This window comes from Leucoraja erinacea, chromosome 11 (genome assembly GCF_028641065.1).
Source record: "Leucoraja erinacea ecotype New England chromosome 11, Leri_hhj_1, whole genome shotgun sequence".
Lineage (NCBI taxonomy): Eukaryota > Metazoa > Chordata > Chondrichthyes > Rajiformes > Rajidae > Leucoraja > Leucoraja erinaceus.
Window position 1 is genome coordinate 22,474,710 of NC_073387.1, and position 16,422 is coordinate 22,491,131.

A 16,422-nucleotide genomic window follows, 5' to 3' on the forward strand; every position below is an offset into this window, starting at 1 on the left:
TAAGGTGCCCAAGAATGAGGCGCCATTTCTCCAATTTGTGTGTGGCATCACTCTGACATTGGAGGAGGTCCAGGGAAGAAAGATCATTGTTGGAGAAGGGAATGGGGAAAGTAGGAGAAACCACTGAAATACATACAGGGTTACGACATGATCTAAATGGAGGTCAGAACTCAGGCTCAGGAGACTGAAAGGCTTCTCCCACCTGCCCAAGAATAAAACTCCGAACAGCTGAAACTAAAAGCAACTTTCCGTGAACAGGCCGGAGAGGAAGGAGTAACTTTTCTTTTTACAAAAAAAATCCTTTATTAACAAACACCTTCATTCACACTACACGCGACCCGATTCTAAATGGGAGTGAGAGGTTCGAATGGGGGGTCAGGGGAGAAAGAAAGAAGTGACGGTAAAGACAGAGGTGCCTTTGTTTGGTCAGCTGCTCTTCTTTGATGAACCGAAGCCGGAGAAGCCCATCACTGCCGCCATTTCGTCATCTTCCTCAAACGTCAGCTCCTCCTCCGCTTTTCTCTTCTTCTCTTTCAGTTTCTCCTTCCGATATGCCTTTGCTTTCTCCTCCTATAATGACAACAGAGTGCCTTTAATGTGATGTAGTTTCGTTTAGAGATAGTGTGGAAACAGACCCTTCGGCCCACCGAGTCCATGCCGACCAGCGATCACCCCATACATTAGCGCTATCCTACACTCTAGAGCCAATTTACAGAGGTCAATTAAACTATAAACCTGTACATCTTTGGAGAGTGGGAGGAAAATGAACCACCTGGAGAAAACCCACACGGTTACAGGGAGAATGTACAGGTGCAGAGTTCTGGAGTAACTCAGCGGATCGGGTAGCATCTCTGGAGAACATAGATAGGTGATGTTATGGTCGGGACCCTTCTTCAGACTCCATGTCCTCCAGAGATACTGCCTGATCCACTGAGTTATTACAGCACTTTGCATCTTTGCTTATAAACCAGTATCTGCGGTTCCTTGCACCACCATATGTTGATGGTGTGAGGTGCATGTATGGAAGAACGTTTTAATTTGGTTTAGTTGAGGGATACAGCAGGGAAGCAGTCCCTTCGGCCCATCGAGTACACATCGACCCATTCACTCTAGTTCTATCTTATCCCACTTTCTCATCCACTCCCTGCACAGTCAGGGCAATTTACAGAGGGCCAACTAACCTACAAATCCTTACGTCCTTGGGACATGAGAGGAAACCGTAGCTCCCGGAGGAAACCCACGCGGTCACTGGGAGGAACTTGCAAATCCCACACACAAAAAGAGGACGAGGTCAGAATAGAAAGGTCCTGAAACGTCACCTATTCTTCATGTTCACCCAAGCTGCTGCCTGACCTGCTGAGTTACTCCAGCAGTGTCTGAGTGAGAGAAGCCCGAGTGAAGGGAAACTAGTTTTGCCTCTCAGTTTACCAATCCAAAATACAAGCCAGATACATTCATTGCAACTTTTGCTACCCAACAATGGTAAACATGGCTAGTACATTAATATTCATTAATATAGATGAATTTAAAGGTATATTATAGAGACTTTTGACACTTCAGTACGATGAACTGAAATATCTGTTCCTCCATTCCTATCCTTGACCAATGCAAAATGCAGCCATGAGACATGGAACTGTGAAAGCTGGAATCTTAATACAAAGTGTAAGAGGAGCAGCTAAGCAGGTCAGGCAGCGTCTGTGGACGGAATGGACAGAGGTAATTTTGGGTCGGGACCCTTCATCACCCGTGTGTATGTATACACTCGGAAAGGGAGGGTAAGATGAACAGGAAGTGACACATGGAGACACAACACAGAATGATGTCCCCCAAAATCACTAACACAAGGGTTACCCAAATTAAGATGGCAGTGTAATTGGTAACAATCACTCTAAAGTAACATCCCCGTTCTTTCCCCTCTCTTTCCTTTTATCCCACTCTCCCAGCCGCCTTTCCCCTCCCCCTGTCCCCTTCCACCCATATCCCTCCCTCCGGCTTTACGTTTGTCTCCTCCACTTCTCCGACAGCCTTTTGTCTCCTTTTCATCTCTGGCCTTTTGTCACTTACTCCAGCTATTTGCCAATCCAGATTCAGGGACAGTTTCTTCCTAGTTGTCAACAGGTTATTTAACGATCCTAACAACAACAACTAGAGAGCGGTCCTGACCTCCTGTCTACCTAATTGGAGGCTGGACTATCTTGCACGATACGTTATTCCCTTTATCCTGTATCTGTACAGTGTGGATGGCTCAACAGTAATCATATATACTCTTTCCGCTAATTGGATTGCACGCAACAAAAAGCTTTTCACTGCACCTCGGTACACGTGACAATGAACTAAACTAACTAATCAAACCACCCTCCCTTGTATCCACCTCCCCCCCCCCCCCGCGTCTTTTCCAGATTCCCCTCCCTCCACTACAATCAGTCAGAAGGGTCCCAACCCAAAATGCTGCCTATCCATGTTCTCCAGAGATGCTACCTGATCTGCTGAGTTACTTTGCATTTTACTCAAGGTTTCAGCATGAGTAGTTCCCTGAATATCCAACACTTACTCTTTCTTTGCTGCAGAACCTTCTGAAGCCAATGCAGAAATCAATTATTTTAATTCATAAAAATATACCAAGAATAAAGTAATTTACTTAATCAGCGATAGAGTTGCTGCTTTACTGCGCCAGAGACACGGGTTCGATCCTGACGATGGGTGCTGTCTGTACAGAGTTTGTACGTTTCCCCTGTGACCACATAGGTTTTCTCGGGATACTCCGGTTTCATCCCGCACGCCAAAGTCGAACAAGTTTGTAGGATAAATGGCTTCTGTAAATTGTAAATTATCCCTAGTGTGTAGGATAGTGCTAGTGGTAATCGCTGGACAGCGTAGACTCGGTGGGCCGAAGGGCCTCTTTCCACACTGTATCTCTAAAGTCTGAGGTAAAGTCTAACAGCAGTTCACGCATGTGACATAGGGCGTTGTCATGCAACTTGCATAATGACAGTCAGAGTCTAGATTGATTTAACGGTTTTAACAGTGGACAGTTAATCAATATTACAGGCATAATCAAAGCCTCCAAATGTAATGTCAAATTATAAAAATAATGTGATTTGTCTGCACTGATGCATCAGTGGCAAATAAATTCAGAACACTGGATCATTACTGGGGTATCTCTCCCTAATTATATGCCTGCACCACAGGGCTGCCTGGAGCGCTGATAAATGAAAGGCAGGAAAGGTGACCCCTGTTCCATGAAAAACAAACCACCTCAAAGCTCACTGATCTAGTTCTGTTAATGGATCCCTGGAAACCAAGCCCTTCAGTGCAGAACTGTTTAGTTTAGAGATACAGTGTGGAAACAGTGCCTTCGGCCAACCAAGTCCGTGCCGACCAGCGATTCCCGTACACTAGCACTATCCTACACACTCGGGACAATTTACAATCTGTTACCGATGCCAATGAACCTACAAGGGTCTCGACCCGAAACGTCACCTATTCCTTTTCTCCAGTGATGCTGCCTGACCTGCTGAATTACCCCAGCATTTTGTTTCTTTCTTTGGTGTAAACCAGCATCTGCAGTTTCTTGCTACACAACCTACAAACCTGTACGTCTTTGGAGTGAGGGAGGAAACCAGAGCATCCTGGAGAAAACCCACGCAGGTCACGGGGACAACGTACAAACTCCGTACGGACAGCACCCGTAGTCAGGATCGAACCCGGATCTCCGGTGCTGTAAGGCATCAACTATACCATTGGCGTTATTGGTGGCAAGGGTGACTGGTGTTCATCTAACAGACGGAGAATGTAGGGCATTGAGTGAAGCGTCACTTTGCAATTACTCTCCACAAGGCTCCTTTCTTCCCATTACAATATCTCTCAATTCATAGGTCCCTCATAATTATTCAGCTCTTTTTCTTAAAGGCGCTTCTGTTCTTTGTCTCAAACTGTTCCTATGGGAATAATTTCCACAGTCTTACTACTCTGGGTTTAAAAAAAGCGTTTCTCCTGAATTATTTTTCATTTGCAATTGAGTCATAGTCATACAGCACAGAGATAGGACATTCGGCACAACTTGCCAGTGCCGACCGGGATGCCCCAACTACATTAATTCCACATGGCCCCAGTCCCAACATTGCCCACCTAGTTGTAACATAAACAGAATTTTCAGTCACGCTACATCGAACATTCCCTCCCACACACAAAACCCCAAAAGACTCACTTCCTCCCGCAGTTCCTTCATGCGCTCCTCAAAGTCGTACTCTTTTTGTTTCTCCTCAATTTTCTTCTTATTGACTTCAAAGCGTTTCTTTACTTGGTCCAATGTCGAGCGTTCTACCTTCATTGACATCCCCAGGTTCCTTTGGTCTGCCAAGCAAAAACAGAAACAGCATTGCCCAACTTGTGGTAACATAAGGCCATAAGATCAAAAGGCGTAGACTCAGAATTAGTCCAGTCGGCTCATCGAGTCTACTCCGCCATTCGAAGGTAGCTGATCTACTTTCCCCTCTCGTCTCCTGCCCTTTCCCCATAATCTTTGATGCCCTTACTAATTAAAAACCTATCAATATCTGCTTTAAAAATACCCAAATAACTTGGTCTGTGGCAATGAATTCCACAGATTCACCACCCTCTAGATAATAAAATCCCTCCTCATCTCCTTTCTCTGATCCTTTTACTCTGGTCCTAGACTCTCCCACTGGTGGAAACATCCTCTCCACATCCGCTCTATCCAAGCCTTTCATTATTTGGCAGTTTTCAATGAGATCCCCCTCCTGCATCCTTCTAAACTCCTACAGGTCCAGAGCCACTAAACGCTCCTCATATTATCCCTGGGATCATTCTCATAAAACAAGATAATTATTTTACGAATAGACCTGAAAGTGTAAAATAAAATCACTGATGGGGGAAAGCATTAACATAAGGATAGGTATCAACTACAGTCCAGTTATAAACAGTATTGTATTGAGTTCTTGTTAAAGTATTAAAGGGGGGACCACCTGAAATGTCACCTGTCCCTTTTCTCCAGAGATGCTGTCTGACCCACTGTGTTACTCCAACATTTTGTGTCTATGTACTTTTGGTACACATTTTGTTCTGATGCAGTCAACTTACAAGAAATACTTCTGATTTATTCTATTTAAAATGAAATGGAGTACAAATTAGAGCCCAGAGATTTCAATATTCCATTACTTCTCCAGTAATTTTTTTTTTTACATTTTATCTAAGAGCTGAACTGCCTTCTAATCCCATAATGGGAATTAAATTTTGACTGGATGACCTTGCCCATTGAAGTCCATAAAACCCTTGACAGAGAGAAATACCAATTAGCTTCAAGATTTGGATAGGGTAGCTGTACAGAAGAAGCCTCTGCATGCTGGCCAGACCAGAACCAAGGGGCCATAAATATTTGATAGCCACTAATAAACCCAAACGGGAATTCAGTAGAAATCTTGTTCTCTCCCCTCACTGGGCAAAGATGAAAAGTCATTGAAGCAAGAAGTACTGATGCATTTCAAGGAAACAGGATAAGCACCCAAGGGAGAACAGAGTGGTAGTATAGTGGTCATTTTACTTAACTATTAACCCTGAGACGTGTTCAAATCATGGGTTAATTAATGCAGATAGTTAAATAAAAGATATCAATTAAAGTGTAAGCACTATTGGTGGCTGGAAACTACCCACCTTAGTTTAGTTTAGTTTAGTTTGAGAAACAGGCCCTTTGGTCTACTGAGTCCACGCCGACCAACATTCACCTGCACACTGGTTCTATCCCTTTACAGGGACAATTTACAGAAGCCAATTAACCTACAAACCCGCACATCTTTGGAGTGTGAGAGAAAACTGGAGCATCCTGAGAAAACCCGCGTGGTCACAGGGAGAATGTACAAACTTCACACCGACAGCACCAAAGGTCAGGATCAAACCCGGGTCTCTGGCGCTGTGGGGCAGCAACTCTCCCGCTGTGCCACCTCATTAGTTGAGAGATACAGAAGGGAAGCAGGCCCTTCGGCCACTGAGACCACACAGACCATGGATAACCCATTCGCACTGGTCTATGTCATCCCACTTTCTCATCCACTCTCAGCACACTGGGGGCAATTTGCAGAGGGACTATTAACACATAAATCCACACGACTTTGGAGTGTGGGAAGAAACCAGAACTCCCAGAGAAAACCCACGTGATCAGGGAGAACGTGTAAATTCCACACACAAACGGCATCCGAGGTCAGGATTGAAACCGTGTCTTAGTTCATATGTTCTAGGAGCAGAATTAGGCCACTCGGCCTATCAGGTCTACTCCACCATTCATTCATGGCTGATCTATCTTTCCCTCTCAAACCCCATTCTCCTGCCTTCTCACCATAACCCCCGACACATTTACTTATCAAGAATATCTTCATCATAAAAATACCCATTGATGGCCTTCATAGCCTTCTGTGGCAATGAATTCTGCAGATTGACACACTGATCTGTTTTGTAGTAAATGCTCTGTTCTGTGTGCTAAGCAAAACAAGAATTTCATTGTCCTATCCGGGACACATGACAATAAACTCACGAACTTGAACTTGAGATTCACCACCCTATGACTCAAAAAACTCCACCTCATCTCCTTTCTAAAGGTACGTCCTATTATTCTGAGGCTATGGCCTCTGGTCCTAGACTCCCCTACTCTCAGGTCCTAGTCTCCTGTGCTATGAGGCAACAGCTCTACCAGCTGTACCACTGTCTCCCCTGACACCTGAATGGGCCTGTTAGTCTGAATCCGTCAGTTTTCTGTGCTGCAAGGTGAAGCTGCAGTCTAATTTACATGCAATCCCATTTTCCCTTTTGGGAACAGTTCACTAAAAGGATTGAGACTAAAGGCATGTAGACTAAACTGAAAACTCCAGTGTTGAGAATGCAGATCACTATCTCAGTTCATTTCCTGTCCAACGCTAAACTCCAGAGAGTTGCGCCTGATTAGAATGTGACACACATATGAAGTGTGTTCTTCAAACACTGTGTACAGTTTTAAATCTACTTCTAATCAGCCCTATACAGAATCCAATCTCTGCTCTGGGCAAGCAGTCATTTCAACAAAATAAATAAACCAGTCTTTAACAGCCTACTCGATAAGTAAAACCAAACACTCTAGATTAACAAACAATGGAAGCCCTGACACTTTATTTTAGAGGAACATCCGAAGCCAAAACAAAATGCCAAAAAAATAGGCCTTTTAGCATCTCCATATCCTTGCTCCATTATTTAGTTTATTGTCATTCATACCGAGGTACAATGATACGCTGCGTGCAGCGGAAAGAATGTACATGATTACAATCAAGCTGTCCACATTACAGATGCAGGAAGAAGGGAATAACGTTTAGTTCAAAACAAAGTCCGATTAAAGATAGTTCGAACGTCTCCAATGAGGTATATGGGAGGTTATGACCGCTCGCTAGTTTTTTACTGCATGGTTCAGTTGCATGATGACAGCTGGGAAGAAACTGACACTGAATCTGGAGGTATGTGTTTTCACATTTCTGTATCTCAAGCCTGACGGGAAGAGGAGAGAAGAGGGAGTGACCAGGATGAGACTGGTCCTTGATTGTGGCCTTGCGGATGCAGCGTGAAATATAGGCGGAGTCAATGGAAAGGAGGTTGGTTTGTGCGATGTCTGTGCTGCGTCTACAACTCTCTGCAATTTCTTGCACTGTTGCTCCTTGAGATTATGAATAAGATTATGGATGAAACTTTACCTCTGTGCCACTTTCTTCCACCAATCCTTTTTGATTTATTTAATGTGGGTCAGAAAACATATATATATATTTCAAAGCAAGTGCTGAATGATACAAATTTAAATGGGAAAAGATACAGTTTCAGGACTTTCTAAATTCAGTTTCAGTTTAGTTTATTGTCACGTATACCGAGGTAGTGAATTTTTGTTGTTGTGTGTCAACCAGTCTGCAGGTGATAGGAAACTGAATGTTCATCTGTCCCTCCTTTCTTCATTGGGGTAGTAGTTATAATCATAGAGCCATGCAGCGTGGAAACAAGCCCATAGGCCCAACTTGCCCACACTGACCAACATGTCCCTACCTGCATTTGGCCCATATCCCTCCAAACCTTTCTTATCCATGTACCTGTCTAAATGTTTCTTAAACATTGCGATAGTACCTGCCTCCACTACCTCTTCCAGCAGCTCGTTCCATACACCCATCACCTTGAATCTGTGTGAATCTGTTACCCCCCAGGTTCTGGTTAAATCTTTCCCTTCTCATCTTAAACCTAAATAACCTATGAACCTGCACATCTACGGGATGTGTGCAAACCGAAGCACCCGGAGGAAACCCACGTAGACACAGGAAGAGCGTGCGAACACCACACATGCATACAGGATCGAACTCGGGCGTGTGACACTGAGGCAGCGGGTCTACCAGCTGCGCCGGCCCAAACTCTCCCTATAACTCCCACGAATCAGGGCAACATCCTCGAAAATCTTTCCAACACAAAATTGGGTCAGGAGTTCCAGAGTATGGATGCAACAAGGAACAGCGATGTCCTTCCTGGTCTGGATGTTATGCAACTAACATAAGAAACTCAAGGTGAACATTTTTCTTTACCCTGCTCCCATCAACAATAGGAAAACAGGAGGTCATCCCTCTTTGCACCAACTCTACCATTGATGACTGCAACATCACTCACCTGCATTACATCCCTTAAACAGACAAGAAACGATGGCTCGCCACCCAGAACACACTCAATAATTAAACAAGCACAGTCACCTCCCAAGATTCACTACCCTCTAGGTGAAGATATTTATTTAAGTTTACAGGCCCTTCAGCCCACCGAGTCTGCGCTAACCATCGAGCACCCTTTCACACTAGTTCTACGTTAACCCACTTGCATATCCACTCCCTACATACCAAGGACAATTTTTTACAGAAGGCCAATTAATCTACAAACCCGCACATCTTTGGGATGGTGGGAGGAAACCAAAGCACCTGAAGGGAACCCATGGGGTCACAGGGAGAACGTGCAAACTCCACAGAGACACAGACAGTGCCAGAGGTCAGGATTGAATACAGATCTCTGGCACTATGAGGTAGCAGCCCTACCAGCTGCACCGCCCCACTGTAATTGCTCCTTGTGTGTGGGTGAATGGTAGAACGTGGGGAAATTATGGGAATATATGGAGAATAACCGTGGTTTCGTGTAGCTTTAGCGTAAATGAGTGCTTGATGGACAGCAGAGCCGAAGGGCCAAAGTGCCTGTTTCTGTGCTGTGTCCTTGTAAGGAGACACAAGATAAAGCTTTATTCGTGCATCGGGTAGCTGTGATCTGGAATATGCTTTCTAAAACGACAGTGAGATTAGATTTGCAAAGCTCTCAAAAAGGAATTCATGATACACGGGTCCACCACTTATTTTCGGACACCTCCTAATCCGGATAAAATTACGAGAGCGCACTTGAAACAACCCCCCCCATCCTGTTGCCACAAAAATGTGGAGCCTTCACCAATCACAACCTTCATCGGGGCTTCCACGCCGATCAACAGGTCGAATTTGCCCTCTGTGTTGGGGCTCTGGAACTCCAGCCTGGCTTGAGCTGGCAGATCTGTTCCCATAGCGGACTTTCGTAGCCGATTGACGGGTTGGTTTTGCCAGCTGCGGCCAGAGCTAGTAGATCCATTCCCATTGCTGACTTCCTTGGCTGACTTTGCAAGCCGGCATCTCGCCCCCCAAAGACTGTGACCTCTGTTGGTTGGCAAAACTGATAATACAGCAAGGCTCTGGACCCAAGGGTGTTCGAAAACCGATGGTGGACCTGTACTTGAAAGCAAATTTGCAAGGCTACAGGGAATGAGCTGAGGAATGAAATTGACTAAATAACTCTGAACATAAAAGCAGCGTGAGATCGAGGGGCCAACAGGTTTCCTGCAGTGTTGTAACAACTCCATGATTCAACTTGCGGAGGGCATTAGCTCTAGTCAACTCTCGTGAACTGCTGTACTGCATTTGATTAAATGAAGCAGTCCATCTCAGCATGTGCCCAGACCTAGTTAGCATCCAAGCATGGGCTGATAAGTGACATTAATGACAAGTATGCTAGGAAATAATAATCTTCAAGTAAGAAATTATTGATTCCTGAGGTTGTCATAGAGTCAGTCATACAGCAGGAAAACAAGCTCTTCGGCCCAACTTGCCCATGCTGACCAAGATGTCCCATCTACACTATATTCCACTTACCTACATTTGGCCCACATCCCTCTAAACCTATCCTATCCATGTACCTGTCCTATGTCTAGCACCTGCCTCAACTACCTCAACTGGAAGCTCATTCCATATACCTACCACCCTTTAGGTAAAATAAGTTGCACCTCAGTTTCCTATCAAATCTTTCACCCCTCAACTTAACCTATGTCCTCTGGTTGTTGACTCCCCCAATCAAGATAAAAGAATCTGTAAATTGTAAATTGTCACCCGTATGTAGGATTCAACTAGTGTATGAGGTGATCGCTGGTCGGCACGGTGGGCCGAAGGGCCTGTTTCCACACGGTATCTCTAAATTAAAACTACAGTAAACTGAAAGCATTCCTGGAGAACATGGACAAGTGACATTTCGGGACTGAAGAAGGGTCCCGACCCGAAACATCACTTATTCATGTTCTCCAGGGATGCTGTCCGTCCCACTGTCCAGCACTTTGTGTCACCTTAAAATATGTTATGTGCTCACCAATCCTCTTATGGCATAAAAAGGCTTTTCTCTGCACCTTGGTACATGTGACAATAAACAAAACTAAACAGTATAACACTGAACCTATCCTTTTCACTCACAATACACGTTTAGACTTTAGAGATACAGCGTGGACAGAGCTGTACAACCCATTTCCTATCTCAGTAACTGCTCTACCATAGACTTGCTTTCTAATTGACAAAGATACAGCAAGGAAACAGGCCCTTTCGTTAACCGAGTCGACTCCAACCAGCGAACACCCCGTACACTAGCACTATCCCACACTAGGGACAATTCACAATAGCCTATTAACTTATAAACCTGCTCGTCTTTGGAGTGTGGGAGGAAACTGCATCACCCAGAGAAAACCCATGCAGTCACAGATAGAGAGACCTGGGTTCAATCCTGACTACGAGTGCTGTCTGTACAGAGTTTGTGCGTTCTCCCTGTGACCGCGTGGGTTACTTGGTCCGGTACTCCGGTTTCCTCTCACATCCCAAAGACGTGCAGATTTGTAGGTTAATTAGCTTATGTAAATTGCAAATTGTCCCTGGTGTGTAGGATGAAATGAATGTGCAGGAAATCGTTGGTTGGCAAGTATTAATTAGTCTGAAGGACCTACTTCCACACCATGTCTCTAAATTAAACTAAACATAATCAGCGATGTATCTCGCAGCCACAGAAGCAACACCTGATGTCATCAGATATTTTGTTTGGCTGTATCATGGTCAAGTTACACTAAGCAACATCTCTGACAAACTTTTTTGGATCCACCAGCACCACCTGTTATCGCACTGTTTACTTACGTTTTTTGCCATTTATGTGATCCAAGAAGTTGATTGAATCCTTCACAACACAGTCACAAACATTACAGTAATATCTGCAGAGAGAAATCATATACTCAGTAAGTTCATGAGGGTACAGTCGATTGTAGAAAACTGAGGAGACATTTAACTGAGACAGGCTGAGACGGGATTAATGGCAAACAACTATTCCCAACTGTAGAAACAAAGAACAGCAGATGCTGGTTTATACCAGAGATAGATACAAAGTGCTGGAGTAACTCAGCAAGTCAGGCAGCATCTCTGGAGAAAAAGGACTCAGCAGGTCAGGTAACATAACTGGATATAAATTAATCTCAGTTTTATTCTCAAAAGATGCTGCCTGATCCACTGACATTGCCAACTATTTTGTAAGCCAGTAGCTGCAACTCCTTGTGCCTATAAAGAACCATTCCCCTCACACAATGACTAATAACTGGAAGGCCAAGATTTAAAGATGATGTACAGGAAAACTTTTTCACACACAGTCTGGACATCACTGGAGATGGTAGTAGAAGCAAGTTATCCCTATTCCATTCTAAAAATTATGTAATCACGAAAATTTAACCTACCGAGGTACAGGGCTTTATTTAGAAGCTGTTACCATAAATTACAATCATTTCAAACTGAAGTCAATAGATAGAGTGAGAGTGCGTGCTTAGGGTAGTCAAGCTGTCTGTAGAGATGTTCTTCTGAATCCACCCTAGCAGGTTCAAAAGCCTGGGAGAAGTAAGTGAATAACCACAGGTGGGCAAAGTCTTTGATCATGTACCGAGGTACAGTGAAAAGCTTTTGTTGCAAGCTATCCAGTCAACAGAAAGATGATACATAATTACAATTGAGCCATCCACAGTGCACAGACACATGATAAAGGGATGCTGGCTGCTTTCCTGAGACAAAGTAAAGTGTAGATCGAGACACTGGTGTGGATTCTGGTCTGTGTGATGTACAGAGCTACAATGACAACGCTTTGAAACTTCTTGCGGTCTTGGGCAGAGCTGTTACCAAACTAAGCAACCCGACAGTATGCTTTATATTGTACATCTGTGAAAGTTTGGAAAAGTGACTGGACACATGCCGAATTTCCTCACACTTTGCAAAGCCAGACATGAAAACAGATCAATCGCTGTGTCAAAGAAGCAGTGGTGCATGGAGAGCATGGCACTGGTCAACAATGGTGGCACAGTGACACAGCGCGAGACTTGCTGCCTTACAGCGCCAGAGACCCAGTTTGATCCTGACAACAGATGCTGTCTGCGTGGTGTTTGCACTTTCTCACTGTGACCATGTGGGTTTTCACCACGTGCTCCGGTTTCGTCCCACACTCCAAAGACGTACAGGTTTGTAGGTTAATTGACTTTGGTAGAATTGTAAATTGTCCCTAGCGTGTAGAATAGTGCTAGTGTACGGGGTGACTGCTGATTGGCGCGGACTCAGTGGTCCGAAGAGCCTATTTCCAAGCTCTATCTCTGAACTAAACTAAACTAAACCAGTGATTCAGTTTGTGTAGAAATGAACTGCAGATGCTGGTGTACATTGAAGATAGACACAAACTGCTGGAGTAACTCAGTGGGAGTAACTGGAGCAACTCGGTCGGGACCCGAAACGTCATCCATCCATGTTCTCCTGAGATGCTGCCTGACCCGCTGAGTTAGTCCAGCACTTTATGTGTATTTCCAGTGATTCAGTTGAACCATCCTATCTACAATTAAGAGAGCCACCCTGAGCTACTATCTGTCTCGCTGGATGTCCCTCGGGCTTTAATCAGACTTTACTGAACTTTATCTTGCACTAAACGCTATTCCCTTTTATCCTGTAACTATACATTGTGGATGGCTCGACTGTAATCATGTATTGTCTTTCCACTGACTGATTAGCACAGAACACAAAGGTTTTCACTATACCTCAGTACACATGACAATAAACTAATCTAAACATGGATAGAGAGAACATATGTGGAAGGGGAGAGAGATAAAAAGGACACTGGATTGAGAGAGTAGCACAGCACTCACCCTCCCATTTCGGACTGGGGCGTAGTCTTCGTGATGACAATCGTTTTTCCCAGTTTTGATTCCAAATCCACTTTGTAATCCCTGTGACGCAGCAGCTCCCGCTTGATTGGCACCGGAGGTTTTGCTAAACAAAAAGCATCAAAATGTCAATGAAATAAACTTTATAGTTGAGAACCCTGCAGGGAAAAATAACTTTGTTATTGTTCATAAGTTCATAAATTATAAGAGCAGAATTCAGCCAGTGGACCCATTAAGTCTACTCCACCATTCAATCATGGCTGATCTATCTCCTGCCTTCACCCCATAACCCCTGATACCATACTAAGTTTGGCCCATATCCCTCTAAATCTATTCTATCCATGTACCTGTCCAAGTAATTTTTAAATGCTATGATTGTACCTGCCTGAACTCTGTCTCCTCTGACAGCTCATTCCATAGACATCGACAGGGGCCTCAGTTTAATTTAAAGTCTCACCCTTTGAGTGGAAAGGTTATCCCTCAAGTCCCTGTTAAATCTTGCTCTCTCACCTTAAACCTGTGCCCTCCGGTTCGTGATTCCTTTACCCTGGGCAAAAGACTCGGTGAATTCACCTCGTGATTTTATACACCCCGATAAGATTATCTCTCAGCCTTCTACGTTCCAAGGAATAAAAACTGAGCCTGCATAACCCCTCCCTGTAGTTCAGCCCTTCAAATCCTGGCAACATCCTTGTTTATTGCGGTCACTGTACCTCAGTACATGTGACAGTAATAAACCTAAACTTGAACATGGCATGAAATCAGAATACTTTGGTGCAACATGCGTTAACTTTGCAGATACTGCACATTATCTCCATGAAGCTTCAAACCATCCCAAAATAAAAGGTTCAGCGCTGGCATTAAAATAGAAGGGTGGAAAATCCAGACAACTTTACTTCAGGGAAGGGGAATTCTTCTTTCCACAGAATCCACTCACCATCTCGCTTCTCCCTTTCTTCCTGCAACCGTTTCTGGGCCAATTTCTCGTACTCGTCCTTGTCCCATTTCTTACGGAAGTCCATACTTTTCGCCTGCTGGGTAAAGAGAGAAGGATTAATAGTAACAAATGGACTGGGACAGTGGGGAGGTTATTAAAGCAATGAAAGGGCAGCTGATGCTCACAGATATGATTGGTGTCTCCACAAAGGCATGCGAGGTGTACATGCAAGAGGGAGGTCCATCTTTATCCTAGGTTGCCCATCCTTCCATTTCAATTAAAGTACTAGTAAAGAGTTGTAAATGTATCCCAGTCCATCAAACAGACCAGACTCTCCACATTTGATTCCATCTAAACTATACTCTCCCTTGAGAAAGCAGCCAACATAATCTAAGATTATCTCACCCCAGTCATTCCTTCTTCTCCGCATTCTCATCCGGCAAAAGGTACAGAAGCTGAAGGCACCAACAGATTCAGGAACAGTTTCTTCCCCTCTATTATCAAGCTTCTGAACTGTCCTTACATACTCTAGGATACTGCCCGATTCACCTCTACCATGTTGCGGATATTGTACTTGGTCTCTGGAACTGGTCTGCTACAATGCTGAGAACTATATTCTGCACTATGTATTTTCCGTTTTGTTCTACTGTATAGTGGTGAAGGCATGTGATAGACGCAGGAGGTGCAGGGAATAGTTTGGTCAGCGAAAAGACTATGCACGATTACAATCAAGCGTCCACAGTGTAGTTGCAGGATAAAGGAAATTACATTTAGATTCAGATTCCGATTCAACTTTAATTGTCATTGTCAGTGTACAGTACAGAGACAACGAAATGCATTTAGCATCTCCCTGGAAGAGCGACATAGCATATGATTTGAATAAATATTTACATTAGTGCAAGATAGAGTAACGTCCAACTAAAGATATGGATCAGGTGCAGGCAGATGAGATCAGTTTAACTTGGCATCATGTTCGGCACAAACATTGTGGCCGAAGGGCCCATTGCCGTTGTTCTATGTAAGTTATATTTTGAACGTAGTTTATGCTGCCAATGTGGCCAATTTGCATGCAGCAGGCTTCCATAAATGGCAATGGAACAACAACTCAATCTTGCCCCATCCTCCAGCCTCATACAAACCATGGCCACTTCCTTTCTCCTGAATGCCCTCTCGGTGACCTGTGCCCATTCTTCAACCGTGTGACCCCTGCCCTCTACCTGTCACCCCTTCCCCGTGACCCCTCAACTCTGTCCCCATCCTGTGACCCCTCAACTCTGACCCATCCTGTGACCCCTCACCCCTGCCCTGTGACCCCTCAACTCTGTCCCCATCCTGTGACCCCTCAACTCTGTCCCCATCCTGTGACCCCTCACCCCTGCCCTGTGACCCCTCAACTCTGTCCCCATCCTGTGACCCCTCACCCCTGCCCCACTGTGACCTCCTCCCTGTGACCCCTCACCTCTATCACCACCCTTGTTCCCCCACCAGCTGGTGGTTGGATGCTCCGCGGCCCTCTCTGCCCCCACCCCCGGTCTCCCGGCGCCACTCACCCCGCTCCCCGACGCCATCCTGGCTCCGTCCGTCCCCCCGCTGCCGCTGCTGCTGCAAAGCTGTCACGTCGCGTCGCGTCGCGTCGCCCCTCTCCTCCCCCCGTGCTACAGGATCTTTGATGTTGCGGACGGACGGACGGACGCGACGCAAACACGGGCAAGAGGCGTCCCCGGGGCTGCCAGGGCCGGAGGATCACAGCGCCGCCCGCAGGGCTGGAGGACCGACTCCCAGAGCGCATCACAGCGTCGTCTCCAGGGCCGGAGGATCACAGCGCCGCCCGCAGGCTGGGAGGGGAACGGCCTCCTCACGTCACCCAACTGTCAGTCAAAGCACAGCAGCTCCTGCAACAACTCCCCTCCCACTCCGTCTCCGACCTCTCTGT

General features: G+C 45.2%; 1 protein-coding gene across 2 annotated transcripts; it reads right to left on the reverse strand.

Moving 5' to 3' along the window:
• Positions 1-278: 278 nt before the first annotated feature.
• Positions 279-16,193, reverse strand: zmat2 (zinc finger, matrin-type 2). 2 transcript variants are annotated; one of them, XM_055642791.1, is made up of 6 exons: positions 16,040-16,193; positions 14,490-14,586; positions 13,535-13,658; positions 11,508-11,581; positions 4,208-4,353; positions 279-570 (listed from the first exon to the last, which is right to left on the reverse strand). In XM_055642791.1, exons 1-6 carry the CDS (start codon positions 16,055-16,057, stop codon positions 427-429), a joined length of 603 nt encoding a protein of 200 aa, XP_055498766.1. In that variant the 5' UTR covers positions 16,058-16,193; the 3' UTR covers positions 279-426. The 2 variants fall into 2 exon arrangements, with proteins under 2 accessions (XP_055498766.1, XP_055498767.1); XM_055642792.1 differs by having other exon boundaries at positions 14,490-14,583; positions 16,040-16,159.
• Between the last annotated feature and the right edge of the window lie 229 nt (positions 16,194-16,422).